Genomic DNA, 20068 nt, shown 5'->3' with positions numbered 1-20068 from the left:
TTGTGGCTGAGAACCAGCATGGTAATTCTAATTTTGTGAAAACAGAGGAGAGAGAAGACATTTTTACTATAAAGTCCAGGCCATTTTCTCTCCAAACGAGAGACAACATCATGTTTAAAAGAAAACACACTCAGCCTCCATTACTTAAGCATGAGTGAATGTTTAGTGAACTAGGAAACTAGACAAATATCTCAAAAGTTCTCCTGGAGGTCTTCACATGGGAATTTGCACTGGTGCACCAAAATAAGCCATCCCCATGCAGCGAGGAAATTCTGCAGGTATGATAACACCCTTGGATGAATTGAAAACCAGAAGTTTTTCAACTAATTCTTCACCATTGAAGAAGAATGATGAAATACACTAATGTTTTCAGGGTGCTATGAAAACAACATTGTTTAGCTAATCCTGAAGCACTAAACTGCATCAGATTTTCACAATACATATTGCATACCTGTTCTTACCACTTCAAGTAGCCAAACATCTTCTAAAAGTGATGCAAGACACTGCCAAAAACTGTCTTTGACCAAGAATAAAAGTCACATACTTTAAATGAAAAAGTACTTGAATTTCATCCTACCATGCCTGACTAATTCAGTAAAGTTATTTACCTTCCTTCCCAATTTCCACAGCCATCAGGAAGTTTGTTGATCCAAGAAGGGGAGGTTCTTTACCATTATGGAGCACAGTGCTCCTCCTGGAACATTACATACTCAGACCAGTAGCCACATTAAAGATCACAGCACCAAGACTGCACACTTTACACAGCATACAACAGCTTTGATGCAATTTTTGTGACTGGTCTAATAGGTATGCAGTACTGTTCTGTACTGGTTAGATCCTCTTAAGAGCAGTGTCTTTAGGGCAAAAAGCCCACCACATTTCTAGAGCTCACAAATGAGGTGGTGAAGACCAGTGACCCCGAGCAGGTCAGTAGTACCAGAAAACATGTTTCAGTCAAAAGAGATGGTATTAAGCACGAAGTTACTCCTTGTGTAAGAGCTCAGTTTTAGGAGGAACTCAAGGACATCTTACACTGAACTAACTGTGAATGTGAAGTGACTGCAGATCCTTTAAAAGTGTTTCTCCTGTACACCACAGTAATCAACATTTTTAAGATTCCATTTCCAACATCCACTTCATACATGCTAACCATAGCACAATTTTAATGCTAGAAAGTGGTCTTAAAACTGATGTGCAAGAACCCCCCAGGAGAGGTCTTTCCCAGGTGCATTCAGGGCTTGTACTGCTTCCTTACAAATACCAGTGCTTCTACACATTGCATGAAGTCCAGAAAGCCACAAAGATCTTGGACTAATTTTGAAGACTCTCTCCAATGACCAAAGATATTTCAGTCAATCTTCTTCAAACACAGTTATATTAAAACCAAAACCATGTAATTGGTCATTTCATGCAAACAGCAATATCTGCCTTGTGAAATGTTATTCACATAATCAAACCTCTGGGTAAGATATAGCCATGCTCTTTCCAGCAATGGCACTTCAAACAGACTATTTCCTTCAGCTCCTGACAACTTCTCAGCATATCTTAAAGTTTGTAAAGCATTGTTCTGCTGATACAAACTTTTGTGCTTTAAGGTAGTACCACAGTCTGTATCACTTAGAAGTGTCTAAATCCTATCCTGCATAGACAAAGACTACATATATTTACTAGAGAAATATATGATCTACAAAAATATCACATCATCCCAGTCTAATTGGTATTCTACAAATGATGCTGCGTTTTAAGTGACAATTATCCAAGATCTTAGTTTCAAATTAATAAATCACTTGAAAACTGATTAGGGTTGTTAAAAAAAAGCATTATGCTTCTGCTTTTAAAAGCAGAATTTGTTTTATCGTTATCAGTTATCGTTGAGCAATTTGAGGGGGGTTGCTTTTCCTTTAAGAAAAATAGCGTTTTCTTTCTAACTGTAAATTTAACTTGCTGTCCAAAGATTAACAAATAGATACAGGAACCTAAATGTAGTAGAAATCTAATGAACAATAAAATATGATGATCAAAGAATGTGACATCCCACAGCCTTTCAGTGAATGGGAACAGCAAGCTACGTCTGCTTCTAACTTAGCCACTCAAAAATTTGTAATGAAAACATTATCAATGAATTAAAATACCATCCCACGAGGCTATAAAATTACATTCAATTGGAAAAAAAGCCTTAGCAAATATTTATCATCAGATTCTGAAACTTTTCCATTGTGCATTGATTGGAAATGTGGTACTGAATTAACTCAAGTCTGTTTTGATTTTGAATAACCTGTGAAAAAAATTAAAAGGAATGTTCTATGTATAAACTTCTCTTGAACAATATTATTTAGACTTTAGTTTCATAACTGATTTATGATTAATTAACACATTATCGATCTCATTACACTGATTTTTATTTCACAAATTATCATCTTAATGCTCAACAGCAACATCTCAAAGAAGATAAATGCAGAACTTTCATACCAACGTTAAGAAAGTATTGATTCTGAGCGTTCAGATGGAAAACAAAAGTATAAAAAAAATAGAGCAGTCTAACTAACAAAAGCTTAAATTGTCGCAAAGTGCCATATATCGTATGCTCTCCAAACAGCAAGTTTTTGTTTATTTAGGAGCGACTTTTCTTTGTGTCATGCTTTACAAAAGAGAACAAGACTTGTACGTCATGTATCAAGTAAGAAAGAAAAAAAACTGAGAAAGAATGTCATAGATAAATATCTGCTGAAGTAAAAGCAAAACTCTTATGAGGTTCTGAAGCAAGAAATTAGTAAAAATGTAACTACTGAATTTGTCATTGGTCAAAATGAAGAAAGTACTACTTACAGTGCTATTCAGACACCCTTTTCTTCTCTGTCTTAGGAACATCTATGCTTTTGTTGTCCAATTAAAAAATCTATATATTACCATAACCTTGAGAACTTGACATTTTTCCTGCTGCTTGCATTCAGAAGAGTAGCCTACCAACCAACTGCTACAGCAGAGATCGCACCACAAAGCGTCTGCTTCTGCCACAAGTGCCCAATGGAAAAAAAATTCAGCATGCCACAGAACTCATCTGCCTCTGTTATACTTAAATAAGGGTTACAAGTTGGCCATGCTACAACAGACAGTATTCCTGGAAAACCTCAGCTTCCTCTAATTTGACCTGAAGCACACCTGCAAATATTTTCTGCAGAACAATCAGAAAAAAAAAAATCACTGAAGATGAAATTAGTTTTAAAATTACTTGATCTTTAAAGGACATAGTCTGCTATTTTTCAAGAGATCAGATGTTTATAAAATAAAAAAACCCAATCCTTTCTTCTTCTAGAAAGCATTGCTGAATGAGTTTATTTGTTTTACTGAAGGACAAGGACAAAGGGAAATAATCTTATTATCATAAACAATCCCAACCCTTAGAAAAACTGAATTTTTCAGGGTTCACAGGGAGTGCAGTAAGATCAAAGATAGATGAACAGGTAAAAGTCTACTACACAAAACAGTTACTTATGTATTTTATAAAATTGCTCATGTTATTTTAATAGATGCATTTCCTATTGCCTAGTACATTTGCTCATATTATTTAACTTCTTATACGGTACTTTGACAAAAAGTATTTTAAATATTTTTCAAAGACAGCAAGAAAAGTCTTTCAACAGTGTTAATTGGCAGTTTGCCATTGCCATCAGTAAATCACCAGGGAAGACAGAAAGCAGCACCAAAAATAACATTCTCTAGTTCGATCCATTGGCCATATGGTACATGTGAAAAAAAATAAATAAACCACCAACCAGAAACAAACATATGTTTCTCCAACAACCATAAACCAGGAAACAAAAAATAATAAAATCAAACCACAACTCTTCAGCCTTGACCAACCCCTTCCTCCAAGAGCAGCATTTGTTTTTATTCAGGTACTTTTTTTTGTTTCCTTTTAAAATCAAGACCACTCAAAGTTAATTTTCCTTAACTTACTAGCAAGTGTTTATTTCTCACCAAGGCAGTACCTTCTGTAGCAGAGCTAGCCAACAAGCAATTTACAGACTGCTAACATACAGCAGCAGCACACAGCCATATGCAGGTCAATTTGTTTTGGAGCTTTTTACTTACCTTTCCCATTTTGCCATGCAGTATACCAGGACAAACTGAGGAAAGTAGTGATGAATACTAACACGGTGGCCACAGTTCCATTTCGGAGCCTCATCTCATTTCAGCATCACACTTGTTTATGTTCTGTTAGTGATGAGGACCTATCTGTTGGGCTTGGTGCAATGAAGTCAGCTGAAGTACTCCAGCAGCAGCTGGACAACAGCGACACAAAATGTAGCTCTCATGTATCAGACATATCATAAATCAATCCATTCCAAACTGTTGTATGCTTTCTTATAGTTCTCATCAATCCAGCTTCTCTTTATTCTTCTAGTACTGTTTAAAGGAAACAAAATTTTAACAGATTATGCCAAAAATACTTAGAAGAGTCCCCCAAGAACCGAAATACACTACACCCTCATTGTTGTGTCTTACACGCATCTCCCTCTCACTGCCTCAGTCTTGGCTAAGAGAATAGAACTTGTTAGATTATTGTGTGCCTTTTCTGAGATTGTTTGTATCTGGGGAAGCTGTATTTCACAGGAATTTGGTCACTGAAAGACAAACATACCCATCACCAACACTACAATTTTATTCTCAACTCAAGGCAAGGTCATGTGTCACTTGGCAAGTGTCAAACTGACACAAGAGCTGCTCTCAGGATGCAGCAACTCAAGGCCCCACTCCTAAGACCTCACTTCAACAAAACCCCTCGGAAATCAGTGAGGCCTCATGTAACTGCAAAAGCAGAACTGCCTCCAGTGAGCTGGCAGACCAGTACTTTGAACACCATGTTCAGTTTTACCCCTGTTCCATATGCTGGTATTAGAAAATCATCAACTGGTCAAACACAGCCAGCATCTAATCACATTGTCCTAAGCAAGACAAAGAGAGTATAGGGCAATAAATAAACCAACTTTAAAAGAGAGGGGAGAGGTTTTCAAAGTGTTAAATCATCCTTTACAGTAGTCAAACATTAGCAGTCAACATCCTTTCATGGCACTGCCAGGTTTTCACCCCCCACTATAAACTGTATCTGAAACAAGTATGTTACTCAGCAATAAATAACTTGCTCTGCATTTTCCTTGGAAGCAATCTCTGTCACCTTCTTGCCTTGTTGCATTCAGAACAGGGGAAAAAATAATTTTTATTATTATGGTACCAAGAGATTCCAGTCAAATCTGAACTACTCTTCCCAAGCTTATATCACAGCACATATTACCTTTAGCAAAGGGCTCGCAAAACAAGGCATAACCAACAGGCATGGTTAACAAAAGAAGAGAAGCCATCAATAAAGTTGCAGAACTACACGCTCTTGTGTCTTGGTCACAACATCCAGGTTACAGGAAGTGTTTACCTTTGGACCACAGTTATCTCACCTATAATGCTAGTAACGTGCTCTGCTTTGGGGAATTTCATGCACAGATAAGTTTGTGGCTTTAAACATTAACTCAGAAAGCCCACAGTACCTACGAGGAAGGGAACAAATGCAAGTACACGGAAAGCAGGCAGAGTGGATGGTAAAATTCAGTGAGAAACAAAATAATCAACTGGAATAGAAAGAACTGCAAAAGGCCTTATGATATGAGAAACCCGAGCTCAACACAATGAGAGATAAAGACAACTGAGACACCTATAGAGAGCTAACACAGAGAGCACAGAGTGCCAGGAAATATCATCAGTACCAGCACTCTGAATAGGAGATGGACATAATAAAAGCCAGAAGTGTTAGCAATAATAATCAGGTGATAAGATAAAAGTCTTGATGAACTTTAACAGCAAGGAGAGGCAAAGATCTCAAGTCCCAAAGTTTTATGAGGACTGTCTATGTGAATTTAGGAAGTTCACGTGATTCCCATACTACCAGAATAAGCAACTAGGATACTGACACTAACAGTTTAACTCAGCTGAAGTGTCTCTGAAGCAAGGATGGCTAAATTCTTATCTACCTTCCCCATTATTTTAGCATCAGTCAGATCTCTCTGGAGCAGCTCAGGTGTGCACAAAGGACCAGGCTGCAAGCCAGAGGGATCATCCCAGTGGGGGCAACTGACAGCTGGTCCAATGTGCTAACAAGAGAGGGCAACCAGGCGAGTAGAAATATTATCTGATAATGCAAGGAAAGTGAACCATCTGCCTTGCCAGAAAATGTGGGCATAATTTTTACATTTGCTGCAACAAAATCAAGATGTTGCGATCAGGGCCTCTCACTGTGCTATCTGAATCTTCAAAAACACAGTCAGAAAAAATTCAGAAAGCAAAAAAGTAAAAAGAACAGTAGCAACATGATTCAACCAGCAGTCAGTATGCACAAAATTGTGTCAAATCAATAATTATCATGGGTTTGAGTTTGCTGGTTCTGCTTTCATCCTTCTCTTCCAGTGTTGTAACCACTCCTCTTAGCACAGGCACCAGCAGCTCAGCTACAGCTCAGCAGTACTTAGATGATTATTCAAGCATTTCGCTATATCAAACTGTGTACATCAAGGCCATGCATGAATCAGACACATTTCAGCTTTTAAAAATGCATATACCTAAACCAGAAGAAACACATGTGTAGATGTACATAAATTATTTAACTCCCAGGTGGTCACTTTAGGTTTGTTCAATAATTTACAACACAATCTAAACAAATTTAACTGAGGGGCAATCCAGTTTGAGATGACAGTATGATAGGGTATAACTAGACAGATGAAGTGTACGAAATTTGCCAGTGCCATTATGACCTGAACCTTTCCCACTGCAGACCGAAGGGAATGAGCCGGCTGGATGCTGAAGGCCATGGGTGCTGAAGGTGCTGGCACCTCTCGGACGCTGAGCAGAACCCTACTGAATCACGTCTTAAGTAAACTAATAAGTTTCTGCTTGTATCCAGACATTCCCAAAATACATACAAAACACATTCCCAACCGCAAAGCATAAAAACTGATACACTCCAGTGCGCCTGCAAAGGCTCTTCACATAGTTGCTGAAGGGTTGGATGGTGCAGGAACGCAGCACAAAGCGTGCCAGACTTCCGAGAGGACGAGCCAGACCCCATCCTGCCGGGAGGGTGCGAAATCACCTACCGCGGTAGCACTGCTGCACTGAAAAGACTGCTCTTGAAGGCACGGAAGAACGGCCCGTGAGAAAACGGCAGCTAAAAGGCAAAGGCGGCGGGGACCTGCTAAACAGGGGCTTTTCCACCTTATTTCCACTGACACGCTGCAGCACAGCCCGCGGCGCGCAACCGGCCGCCGCCACCCGCTGCCCTGGCATCCCGCAGCCCTCAGAACCGGGGAAGAGGGATCGGCTGCCTCCGTGGAAACCGTCCCGAGTTAGTCAGGACCTTCCACGGTGTCCCTCCGCCCCGGTCGCAGCTATCTCGCCGGGGAAGCGAAAAATCGGGGGAGGGGGGGGTGTAGGGTACGGGCACCGGGCGCCGCCAGCTCTGCCGGGCGGCAGAGGGCGAGAGCTGACGGGGACGGAGAGAGGGAGGGAGAGAGGCGGGGAAGGAGAGCGCCGGTCCGGGGAGGTGCGCGGCGCCCGGGGCATCGCGGCGAGGCTGCGGAGGAAGGAACAGACACAGGAAACTGCAAACTCCGCCGAACGCCCCTGCGATCCCAGCGTGCGGGGAGGAGGAAGGGTGAGGAGAGGGCTGTCCCCCAGGCACCCCAGCAAGAGAGGAAGAGGGCGCAGCGCCGCTCTGCCCCGGACCCCCGCGGGCATCCCCGGGCAGCGGGCGAAGGGAGAGGGCGGCAGCAGGTCCTGCAGAGGAGCGGCCGGCGCTCCCCGCACCGCCACGCAGGTGCACGGGAGCGCAGAGGGGAGCGGGCGGGCAGATGACGGAGCAGGACGGCCCCCAGCCTCCCTCCGGCGACACCGCAGAGACCCGCGGGGAGGCGAAGCGCCTCCGCCGCACTCCCGCTCCAGAGGGTGCGAAGAACAGCCCGTCCCTGGATCCCTCCCGGACCGAGCCGGCGGTCCGCAGGGGCGCGGAGCGCGCAGGGGCAGCGAGACGCGCTGACCGCCGCTGCCATCCTCACCTGTGCGCGGCGCTCCGACACGGCGGACCCGCGGGGCACGGGGGCTGTGCGGGCTCCGCCGGGGCTCTCGCTCCCCTTCCCCGCCCGCCCCCCGCGTCAGCGGCGCGCCCGGCCCCGGCGACCGCCCCCCGCCCCGAGCACCATGAAGCGCACGGAGCCCCGCCCCGCCCGCCCGCCGGTGCCGCGGGCAGCCAATGGGCGCCGCCGCGGATGGCGCCAGTCATTGGCTGGGCCGCCTGTCGCTCTCTCCGGCCGCGGCTATAAATGGCGCTGTCTCGCAAAACCTCCCTCAGCGGCTGCGGCGGGAGCCGGCAGCGGGGGTGGTGTTCCTGAGTGGCGGTTTCGACAGCGTGTTCCCTTTTTTGGAGCCGCTTTTGGGGGTTTAGGGTTTCAGGAGAGCCCCAGGAAAGGCCTAGTTGTGTCAGCGCTTGGGTGCTCATTGCCCCCTGGTCAGCTGCGGGTGTGAACTTTGGTCAGGGCTGAGCCCCTGGCCTGCTACGTGGGTGTTTCTCCGTCTGCCTGTCAGTGCCACACAAGCCACATGTATCGGTGCCCCGTGTGACCTGCTTGCTCACGATTTACAAGAAGTCACAGTCTTGGATTTCACCGTTTGAGTTCATGCCCTGCTAATAAACACCTCCCGGAGCTTAGATTGAGAGCTGTTGAAATTAAAGAGCAGCTTGTTTCTTCATGCCAGTAAAAGAAACCCTCTGTGCTTTGTCCCGCTCTGGGCAGAGTGTTCTCATGCAATGGCATGTGGGCTGCCCACGAGGTGGTTCCACAGGTACAGCCGTGCGAGTATGGAAATGTACTCGGTTTCCTCCAGAGGTTCCTGCACTGCGCAATCACTGAGAGAAAGTCAGTGGCAGCTTTACTCTATGGGTTCACTATTTAGGGTCATGATGTTGCTGTTCTGTAAGTAATCTCCTATCTTCAGTGGTTCGTTTCATGTGTTCCAGGAATTCCATGCATCTTTTAGGGTCTGAAAACTCCCATTCAGATCAGATGGCACTCTTAGCTTAGGGTAGGACCCTATCTACCTCACAAGAGCTCTGCCCTTGATGTGTAGTGCTAACAGGTTGGTGATGTTCAATCCTTTTCATGGACTTGATTTCTTCCCCTTCTCAGCTTATCTTCCCCCTACTTCAAAGTCCATAGTACACATTTTTAATCTCCATAGAACTATAGAATCATATAATGGTTTGGATTGGGAGGGACTTTAAAGGTAATCTACATCTGATGCCCCTTGCTATGGGCAGGGATACCCATCACTAGACCATGTTGTTCAAAGTCCCATCCAACCTGGTCTTAAACACTGCCAGGGCTGGGGCATCCACAACTTCTCTGGGCAGCCTGTGGAGTTTTATTCTCCATTAAGGCTCTTAAGCTGGATATAGTGGGATAGCTCCCCACTAGAACTTTAGAAACTGTGGAAAAATCTTGCAATTTATTCTGTCTGAAGAGTGACATTTAGCAAGTTTCCATATGCTTTCATTTTTTCTTACCAGTGCTTCAACACATTACAGTATTTTTACACATTTGGGTACCTGCACAGTAGCCCTCAGTGATTTTTCTGTCTTTCTCAAAGATTTCAAAGAGGATCTGGTGGCAATTCAGGCAGATCGCAATAAAGAAGCTCAGGAGAAGTTTGCAAGGTCTTGACACCCAGGCTGTTCTGTGATTTTACTCATTGAGTGGTGAGAATTTATTATGTAAATGTGTGCTTCAATCCTCCCTTTTACAAAGAAGTGGAATGAAGTGGATTTTTTAATTGAAAAACAAATTTAGCACAATAACTTTCAAACAAAAATTAGAGCGTGCATGTCCTCATGCACATGGACACATCTATAGCAGAATTTTCTGTAGAGATCCCAACGAGCTAAAAACATTAAAGGCACCATTGTTTGCATCTAATAGATTAGTGCTGCTTAGGGATATGAATTTTTGCATTTCTGTGCTGGAAAAAAACTGGCAGAGACATTTTCACATAAAAGTCCTTTTGTCAGGAGAGCTTAGTCTGCTGAAGAAAAGACTCTGTTACAAGATGAGTATAATGACAGTTATTTCACAAGGGCTCTCTGAGCTTTCCTACTTTTTGTCCTTTCACTGATTGAACGTTTGCATTAGGAAGGTTTACCGACTGGACCTTGACAGTATCCGATTAACTATTAACTACCCCAAACGATAGAGTATGTGTAATGTTGTTTCTCTGACATCTTCCCCTCTAGTTAGTTTCCTGAGTAAGAAGGCAAAGTTCAAAATGGGAAAAAAATCAACATTGCCCTCATCTGACCTACTACAGCAATAATCAAATGCCTCTTGGCGTATTCCACTGCTTGATGCATGGACAAAGTGCACAGTGAAGGAAATGCTGGAGCTGCCAGTGGAAAGGAGTTGGGACAGGCACACTAAAACATTGCTTACTTCTGATGAGGGTGGAAGCCCCCTTTTAGGCCTGAACAATATTTAATGCCGGCAGATTTCTGAATCTGTTTTTCCTCCTGAGTTATTCTTTCATCCTACAGCTGCTGCTGTTCAAGTGGAGAATCCATCTGAAATGGGAGATGATTAAGCAATCCCAAACTCCCAAAATTGTATTTAAATACAAGTGTAAGGTACATACACTATAACAACCTTAACAGGGGAGACTTGAGGGGAGAAAATAAAATTTTAAAAATACAGGAGGTTTAAATTCCTAGTGTTTCAGCTTTGGTTGCTGGAAAATAGGAGCTTGCTATTCTATATCAGCAGGAAATAAAACAACACAAGAGAGAAATTATTAATAATATTTCAACAGAGGGAAGATTTCATGGTGAGAGATTTTTGCTAAGGTATTACCTAACTATCAGAGTAAGGACAAAGCAGTAAAAGATGAAGATGCTCCAGGCCTGCTATAATTTTGTTTATACTGCAGTGGCTGCACACCTGGACAGCCAGCTTCTACAGAGCTGTGTGGTTGTTTCCATTCATCAGATCTGGAGCTTGTTTTATCCAAGCATTTTCCTGACTCCTTCAGAATCGCAGCACTGTTGTTGTTCTTGCATTTCACTGTGTTCATGTTCTGGCTTTCCCAGACACTGGGAAAGATGCAAAAAAGGTAGAGGTGGTTGGCAGTGGCAGCAAAAATCTTAATGGTTGTTTGGCTGAAAAATGGCCATCTGAAAATTGTCTGCATCTCCCAACCAAAAATCAAGCCCTCTCTTAGAGACAGGGTTTATTCCCAACCTGCCACTTACCCTTGTTTTTTAACAGAGCGAATTCCTGTCAGTGCTTCTACCTCCATTTCACCTCAGTTTTTCTTTTTTCAGCTGTAATGACCAAATCTTTTTTGCTTTATGTTAGCTGAGCACCTCGCTCAGAGAAGCTGTATTTCTGCTGGGCCTTTTCTACACTCCCATATCAACAATGAACAAAGAGGGGCACAAATACACCCAATGTGTATCTCAGAAGGACTGGCCATGGTTGCCCACTGCCCCTGCAACTGGTCTGGGCCCCAGGCTGGTTCCTGCTTAAGGCCATGTGCCATCCCTAAAGTACATGGATGGGGGAAGTAAAAGCCAACTACCCTTCAACCACCTTCTTAAACCTGGTGTGCTGAGGAGCTGAGCTTCAAGTCATGGCACAGCACAGGAGGGATTTGAGGCCCTCACCTGGCACCATGGCAGGGCAGCAGGAGGCCAGGCTCGGGAAAGGAAGGGAAGGCAAGGCAAGGCAAGGCAAGGCAAGGCAAGGCAAGGCAAGGCAAGGCAAGGCAAGCTTTCCCATCCCCTTCCTATGACTAGGTTAAATAGTGTATGCATGACCATACAGAAGATTTTTCCATCTCACAGACCGATTTCATGCTCATGCAAATTCAGATCTCATTCCAGTTTTGTACATGTAAATTGAAACAAATGAATATCTCAGTTGCTGAGCTAGTTTTAAAATACAGTTTTTGGTTTGTAGTATTGTAAACTTACTTTATACACAAAGCTGCTGTAAAGTTCATGGCTTGTGTAGCACCTGTTGTAGTGCTAATACTCAACAAGTAAAGGGATGTAGAAAATCATATTAAATATGATTGTATATACAAATGCTTAGTAACCATAAAATGCCACATTTAGGTACTCTTTATTCTGTCTTTTCTGTGGCAACATTATGAAATAATCTTCTGTGTTGTGATGTCGCATCTCCGTACAGAGCTGTTTCACTCAGAAATCAGGTGTGATCCTTTCCAGTAGGTAAATTGTTGTTCCACTTTAACAAGATAAAACCTGAGGTGTGAGAGAGAGCAAATAATCTGTCTGAGAAGTCTTTTGGGAAGGTAGGAACAGAGCTTGGTCTCCAAACTTACAGAATCATAGAATCATTTAGGTTGAAAAAAGGCCTTTAAGATCACTGAGTCTGTGTTTCTTTACTCTCACCCCCACATCACTGTCATTTCCCTCTCTGTGGAGATTCTGTCTGAGCCACAAATGCCTCTGCCATATGCTCAAAGGTGAGGAACATTTACATTTATTCATCTCCTTCTGAAGGCAGAGGCTTTTAAACGCATTTGTACTGTTACATAAACATGAACCCAGAAACTGTGAAGTTCATATTGTGCCAATATTGCTGATGGTAGCTGAGGTCCAGTGTCTGGGTAAAGAGCAGTCAGATACACTTATATTGAAGAGGGAATGCAAGTGAAAGGAAATCACATTAAGAATTAAGGATTTTGACTGCCAACTCATTTTCCAGTTGCCTGCTTCATGGTACTGCTCTCCTACAAATAAAGGAAAAATTTTCAGGGAAATTTTGATAAATAGACTTCACACACTGGACATCTTCATTGTAAGTGAAATCCACTGTGAAGGTGCCTCCTTTAACTTACCTCAGAGTAACTTGGTGGATGATCCACTGACGGCCAGGAAGCTGCAGTTAAAGGGAAATCTGAATTAGGTCCTCAGCAAGTGTGGGTTTCTGAAGCTCTTCTTCTTCTAAAGGTCTGTTTCACTCTTTCCTAGATAAACTGAATATAGGTCTAGACAGCATGGCAAAAGGATCCGAGGCAACTTGCACAGACAAAAGTAAGATATTTTAGAAAGGTCTGTCAAAATCCAGCACATTGTCTCACTGATAGATGAGCTTTGAAAGAGAGAGTCTGTGTCTCCTGTATAACTCTTAATTATTTTGTGCAGAATTTTTACAAACTATATAGGTTTTCTAGCTCCACTCACTGCAAATGCCCAAATACCTACTTGAATAATGCACAGTTAAGGCTCTAGCATATTTTCCAAAGATGTGAAGATTTGTAAAGCTGGATCTAAAATTTGCAAAAACAGTGCCAATCTAAACAACTGACTGCCAAGGGACACAAACTGAAACTTTATACTCCAGACTTCTGGCACAGGCTCCCCTGCCAAAGAGTGGGCTGGTTGCACATTAGTCTTTGCATCACTTTCTTTGTCTCACCTCTCTTCTTGTCTAACCCAGCCTGCCTCTTTATCACCGATCCTTCTTTCCACAGGAAGGTGGGGTTATTCAGGACATGGTTCAATCCACTTTGTTAGAACCAAATATTAGCGTCAAAACCAGACACCAAGCTATTGGCTAAAATCTGACTCTGGGGCAAGTAGTTCCCTCCTACTCTTGCCCTGTCACCCAGGTGTCTGGAGAGTGGATGTCTTTTCCTTCCGCTGCTGACTAAATGGCAGATCTGGACATCTCATGCAGACCAAACTGGAATAAAGCATTTGCTGCCACATCCCTTTGCTTTATGTTCTGTTTCAGACAGGGGTCAATAGCCTGTGAAAAGCCTCCTTATGACAAGAGCTCTACAGGTGGAGGAGCAAGGGAAAGCTTCCTGTGCTTCCTCTTGCTGACCTGACCTCTTTCTTTATAGAGAGGGAGCACTAGGATGAACATTTTCTGCTACTAGAGACAGCACGGGGCAGGGAATGAAGATTCCTTCTCACAGCAAAAGATTGACTGGGAGGTGGGTAGCAACATGTTAATAATGGAATGTTTCCAAGGATAGAGCAGGCTGCATGTCCATAAATGACTCTAGCTGTATGGCTATATGCATTCGTGCCTAGTGACCTAATTCCCAGCCCTAAATGTGTACGTGGAACCTGATGCTGGAGATGATGGTTGGGTGAAGATTTGCGCTAACCGCAGTGATCACCTGTGGCCCACCAGCACCTGAGTCTGTATCACTTCAAGGGGCAAAGCAGCAGAACCCTTCCTCTTGTGCCTTCCTTAGCACACCTGCTGCTCTGATCCTGTGCCACTCTCCTGTCTTCCCCAACTGCTTTGCTTTCATGATGCTGTGCTAGTACTGTGAAGAACAAGCAGAAGTGGTTGATCCCATTAAAACTGGTATGAGTGGAAGAAGAGACAGATTCATGAGCACCTTGACAAAGCATGACCCTGAAGCTTGCACTCTTCTAATCATGTCCAGCCCCATCCCATCAGATATGGATAAAAAGCTCAAATCCAGTTCATCTCTAATTGTTAGTAAGGGGTTTTTGGTCTCCCCATCAATCTGCCTGCTCTAAATTTCACCCTGAACAGTGTATTCCCTGTGCAAGTCATTCCACACCACAGCAGGGCCATGGACCAGGGGGCTCAAATCCAGCCTGGCAAAGATGAGGTCTGTTGCTTGAACCTGAGGTTTATTTGGGGTGGGGGGAGAAGAAATAAAAGAATTGATACTTTTAGACCCCCTTGCTCAACCTGTAGTACATATCATTAACATTAACTTCTGTTCCTCCAAGACACATCAAGTGTCAAGATAATCACTGTGAGCCTGTAAACTGCAGCACTGAAAATAATTATCAAAGCCACTCTCCATTTAAACTAGAAGAGCTGTTGCTCTGCTGTAATGAAAAGATCTCATGCTTTGCCCTATCACAGCAGGGATCCAGGCTGTATTAAGTCATTCTTACTGGCCTTAAAGGCTTCAGTGATGTTTCTTTCATTTGAGCGTTATCTTTCTGCCAATTCAGAATCCCATCTCCTTCCCATAAAGCAAACCTGTAGTTATCCAAGCAGTAGTGGAGGATGGTAGGTGGCAAGGAAAACATAGATAGCACAGGAGCATTCTTCATGGCATTTAGAAATAATGAGTGCAATTTCCCAGGTCTTAGGACTTTTTAGACCATGATTTTAGGAAAAGGAGAAGTGAACCTCAGTCAGACAGGAGTCCTAACCATATAGCTGTTAATACCATGTAAGTAACAGCAAGCTAGGCACTGCTGCAGCTCCAACAGGCAACAAAAATTATAGTAATAATATAAGAGCTTTGGGACTATCAGGCATCTCCCTCCCCCAGGAAGGACACTGAGGACATACATTTTTTAATGAAGCAGTGTACTCCCTTTCTTCACAGATTTAAAAGAAGCTTTAGATTCCCATCTCCACTTGCAAAGTAGGTGTTCGGCCTCCTCTCAATTGCATGCAGATTACTCTCCTGGCACACAAAGGGAAATCAGCAGTTTAAGAACAATGTATTGATACTGTATTTTATTCCCAAAAAGTACTTTTCATAATGACAGCTCCTAGTGTGATCCCACGTGCTGTGTAGCCACTTGGGCAAATGCTAATTCCACCCACCAAATGTGCAGGTAATGAGAGTGAATGGGACAGGGGTCAGGAGCAGACTCCAATCAAAGCTGTTGAGTACCACTGGCAGATGGAGCACACTGAGAAATTAATAAACCCTTTCTGAGGTTAGTACCATGTTGGTGATGACGAGTTTGATAACCAGCTGTATCACTGGTGTATTGCATGTCATGCGTAATACTGCTGTTCTCCCTATCCTGAGAGAAACAGAGCTGTAACAAATGACAAGACTGACACATGCAGAGTCCTTTGGTTTTTAAGGTGATTACAGGCAACAGAGTTAGGGCACATGTGTAGCAACATGTTCCAAGGATGACTCCTGGTAATGGATAATTAAACTTTAAAACCATCAAGGACTGGGTGTTGTCCCTGACTGCCAGAGCTGAAGCAGGGGAAATGCAAGGACAAAACAGAGAGCTTCACATTGGGCACAGGTGAAGTGGACTTGTCTGGAACGCAGTGGCTTTCCTGCCAGTCTCTCCCATGCTGCAGGCTGTATCTCCTCTTCCCACTGCATTTAGGTGAGGTTGCCAAGTGCAAGGGTGTGAGCCCGGGGCTGGCCTAGCTTCTCAGGGAGGACAGCTGAGATGGTACGTGGTCAATGGGGGAAACACATCTGACTTTCTTCTTGCAGAGCATGGCTGCAGCCTGGCTCTCAGTCTTACCATTGTGCCCATCCTGTTCCATTAGAACCTGTTTATATTTTTAATACTGTATCTGCTGCTAATTGCAGCCCAACAATACTAACTCAGTGTGCAAACAAGGCCATCATCCAAATATTGTTTTGCATAACCAGAATGCTGGGGTTGCAAACATTTGCATAATGTTTAATTATTTAGTCAGAACATAAAATTTGTCTTCCTCTCACAAGCATTTTTGTGAAATGTCTCAATAATTAAACACCACTATGTTTATTAACAGCAGGGAAGATTCATGAAATATATTAGTCAGAAAAAAGCAAGTAGCTGCATCTACAGTAATCAAAATATGCCTTTCCAAAGTAGGTCCCCAAGCATGGCAAACACCAGCATGAACTCTTGTGTGCAACCAAGCAGAAGACAATTAAAAGTGAAACAGTTCGGCAGCTGTAACTTGGAGGGGTCAGGGAGCCAGAATTCAATTACTTAATTCACTCTTTAATCAATATATAACATTTTGAGAATTCTATTGAGCCAGCTGAAGTGAGCCTTTTGTCTATGAGAGGTAAAATTTGAGTTCATCTGGAGGCTCACACATGGTCCTGCAGCCTGGGAAAGGCATCTGCAGGCTCCTGCTCCGACATGCTGCCCATTGGAAGGCGCCTGGGCCCATGCACCAGGTGACAGGCCCACATTTGTCCCACCCCAGTGGGACCTGGGACAGGGGTGGTTCTTCATAGGGTTCCTCTAGGCACTTGCCTAACAGGCTGGAAAAAAGCAAAACAGGATCTAGTAAAGTAGCCAGAGGCACATAATAAAAAGATCAGCCTTGATGGCATAAGAAAGGGATTCCTTCTGCAGCGTTTCTGCACTATTGCTTGCTGGCAGGCAAGGGGAACCAGTTTTGATCTCAGTCATTTTGGTGTGTAAATAGAAAAATTCCCCTAAAATGAATGGTCGGAGAAGGGGCTGAAGTTGACAAATATGTTGGGATATCCCAGCACCAGGCAAGACTCAGAGGTTCTTTCAAGCAAGTAAAATTTGCAGGCTGCAGAGGAAGAGACAGGCCCTGGCTGTCACCTACTGGACTCCAATTTGATCAAAATAGTTTCTTTTGCCCAAGTATTAAAGCTCCAAATTGTAATAAGCTGTTTGAAAGGAAAGCAGATTTCAGGACCAGAAATTGTTTCTCAGTTAAAGGAGCAACTGCCCACTAAATCAGGAGGAAGTATGTCTTATGTCCTGGGAACAAGCATTCACCTCCAAAATCAAATATTTTAATAATTTGAAAGGATGAGCTTGCATATAAGAGAAGCATAAAGTTAAAAGGTTATTTTATTTGGGCAAGATTGAGGTTTTTATCCTCTCTTTTAAATCTGACTTTATACTTCAGTTGTATTTCAATAATGTTATGCAAGAAACTAAGCTTGTGTCCTTCTGCCCTCTCTGAAACTCATCTGTTACTTGCTAACAAGAACTCTACATTACTCCAGCCAATTTCTGAGACATGCATATAGTTAAGAGGCTCCGTTTTTGTCCATCAATTACATAAAAGCAGCCAAGGAAACCACCTCTTCTCCAATACCCTTGGTGTAACTTCCAGGGCTCAGTCTGAGCATTACTATTTTGTAGCACAAGGCCAGGGGTCCTGTCACCCAGGACGTGGTGAGGGGGTGGCTTACTTTGGTAGGTGAATTTGGGGAGGTTTTTGTGCAAAAGGATAAAGCAATCAGGGAAACTGGCACAAGTCTACCTGCTGGAATAACCACCCTCTTCTTTCCCTGCATGAAAACCTGGGCCCACATAAACAGGCTCTGACAGCAAATGCTGTGTTTTTCCTAAGCCAAAGCAAAACCCTCCTTCCCATCCTGCTTTCAGGAAGTAGGTCACAAATCAAGATCTGCTTCCCCAATCTCTTGCCCATGACCACAAGGTAAGATAAGATATATTCCCACATTAATTGGGGAAGTTGAGATGTGAGAAGGCAATTCAAGGGCTCTCTGGTGAGCAGCTGACAGCACCATCCACCGTCAAAAGTCCCTCACAACCCTCTGCCCCATGCCTTGCACTCCACTGGTGGACCAAGCTCAGTAGCTGGATCGGATGCTGCAGAAACACAGGCACCCTTGGGTGACAGGCAGCTCACTCTGGGCTGCTTCAGCACACATGGAAAACAAACAGAAAATCACAGAGGAGGAAGTAGCAAAGAAACTGGGCAGTCAGAATTCCTAGCTGAGGTGGAAAGGTTCCCTCTGTTACCTCTAGTTCAAACTTCTTTACTTTATATTGCTCTTCTTCCTTCCAAGATTGTAGCACCACTGTAGCCAGGCTGTGAGCACCACATTGCTGTGCTGCACAAAAGCACAGGCAGCATGTCAGGTGTTGGAGCACATCCTGTGAGCACTGGAGCTGGATTTAGTGAAGGAGCTTTGCAGTGCCACAAGGCTGGGGGCCAGGGAGTGACTGGTGCCATGACTTGTCTTACTTGTGACTCTCATTGCTGTGGTTCAACATAAAGGCATAAACCAATCTACAGGCTTCATTAAGCAAAAGCAATCCTTTCTGTGTACTTGAGATGAGTGCTGCAGGAAGAGGCAAAGGAGTTAAAAGAAGGTAAGTCTTGTTTCAAGGAGTGGCTAGATGGAGAAGATGATGTCTGTTTTGCCTGGACAGGCTCAGGACCTTATTCTGCTGCCTTGTCTGCAGGCAGCCTGCCCATCAAAATTATCTCTGGTGCTGAGTGCAGAGAGGATGAGCCAACAGCTTATTAAAGAGGAGTCTCTGTTATTTCTGCTGAGAAAGGTGGCTTTTATTTTCCTGGAGGGTTATTAACCTGAATTCTTCTCTTGTCATAACTCTGGTTGTTTTCCTCCACTTTTTCCAGACAGTTCTCCTTGGTTCTTCAATGTAGGCAATGACTTGGAGGGATTTACTGATAGTCTTGTTAAATTTGGGGCAGGAGGAATAAAAATAATATGGAAATAGGATTTCTTTGGGAGACACAGTCACCAGAGCCTGACTTTGAGGCAAACTTGGCTCTGCAGTTCAGCAACTGCCCATTTCTGATAGAGTGTTGAAATCTTCACAGCACCTTGGACTGCCTCCTGCACAAACAGTCCTGTGACTGGAGCTGGACCCCGGAGATGTGTAAATAATGTTGGCCTCAGCGCAGTGTGGTGTGGGGCTGCTGGCTGGGGAGGGCAGCACAGATCGTGGTGGGCAATAGGAGGGTTTTGCCAGATTCCTCTGCCTCCTCACCAGCTCTGATGGGGCCATGGTTTTCCACTACTTGGCCCAAGAGCAGCATGGATGTTGTCCCAGAGCTGCCAGCATGGGTGACAAGTGACAGTGTAAAAACCATGTGGTGGTAATTGTTGCAGGACCCATTGGTGCAAAGTGTCATTTTTCAGTAGACAGTGAACAGAGAATTCTTTCTTTTTCCTTTTTTTTAATTAGAGGTTTCTCAGGAAGAGCTGACTCTCAAAGGCAGGGTAATAATTTGCATGCCAATTCTAAACTTAAGAAATCAAGACATATTTGGGAAAAAATGGGGACTAGTTGTTACAATGAGTTAGGATACCACAGTACTTGGCTTGGCAACCTTGAATAGGCTTCAGTGGAATTATGAACCTGCAAAATACACCATTTCACACTTATTTGCATAGGTAAATGAGCAAAGCAAAAATGAATCAACAATGAAAGTATTCAATGAGATGGTGTGTGAGATGGAAGGAAGGAAAATTGTCCTCA

The 20068-nt window shown here is 43.6% G+C and overlaps 1 protein-coding gene across 2 annotated transcripts in view; it reads right to left on the bottom strand.

Moving 5' to 3' along the window:
* Nucleotides 1–8180, bottom strand: part of MGAT4A (alpha-1,3-mannosyl-glycoprotein 4-beta-N-acetylglucosaminyltransferase A) — a 74639-nt gene extending 66459 nt beyond the window's left edge. Inside the window, exons 1-2 of one of the 2 annotated variants that reach the window (XM_069006053.1) lie at nucleotides 8097–8180; nucleotides 4093–4407 (exon numbers count right to left, since the gene is read on the bottom strand). In XM_069006053.1, coding sequence (XP_068862154.1) covers nucleotides 4093–4186 — 94 coding nt within the window. In that variant the 5' untranslated portion in view covers nucleotides 4187–4407; nucleotides 8097–8180. Of the gene's footprint in view, nucleotides 1–4092; nucleotides 4408–7139; nucleotides 7428–8096 lie in introns of those variants that run through there. The other variant, XM_069006058.1, reaches the window with a different exon arrangement.
* Nucleotides 8181–20068: the final 11888 nt, after the last annotated feature.

The sequence above is a fragment of the Aphelocoma coerulescens genome, chromosome 1 (genome assembly GCF_041296385.1).
Source record: "Aphelocoma coerulescens isolate FSJ_1873_10779 chromosome 1, UR_Acoe_1.0, whole genome shotgun sequence".
In the NCBI taxonomy this organism is placed as follows: domain Eukaryota; kingdom Metazoa; phylum Chordata; class Aves; order Passeriformes; family Corvidae; genus Aphelocoma; species Aphelocoma coerulescens.
Note: the sequence above shows the minus strand (reverse complement) of the source record. Positions and strands in the feature narration are given on the sequence as shown.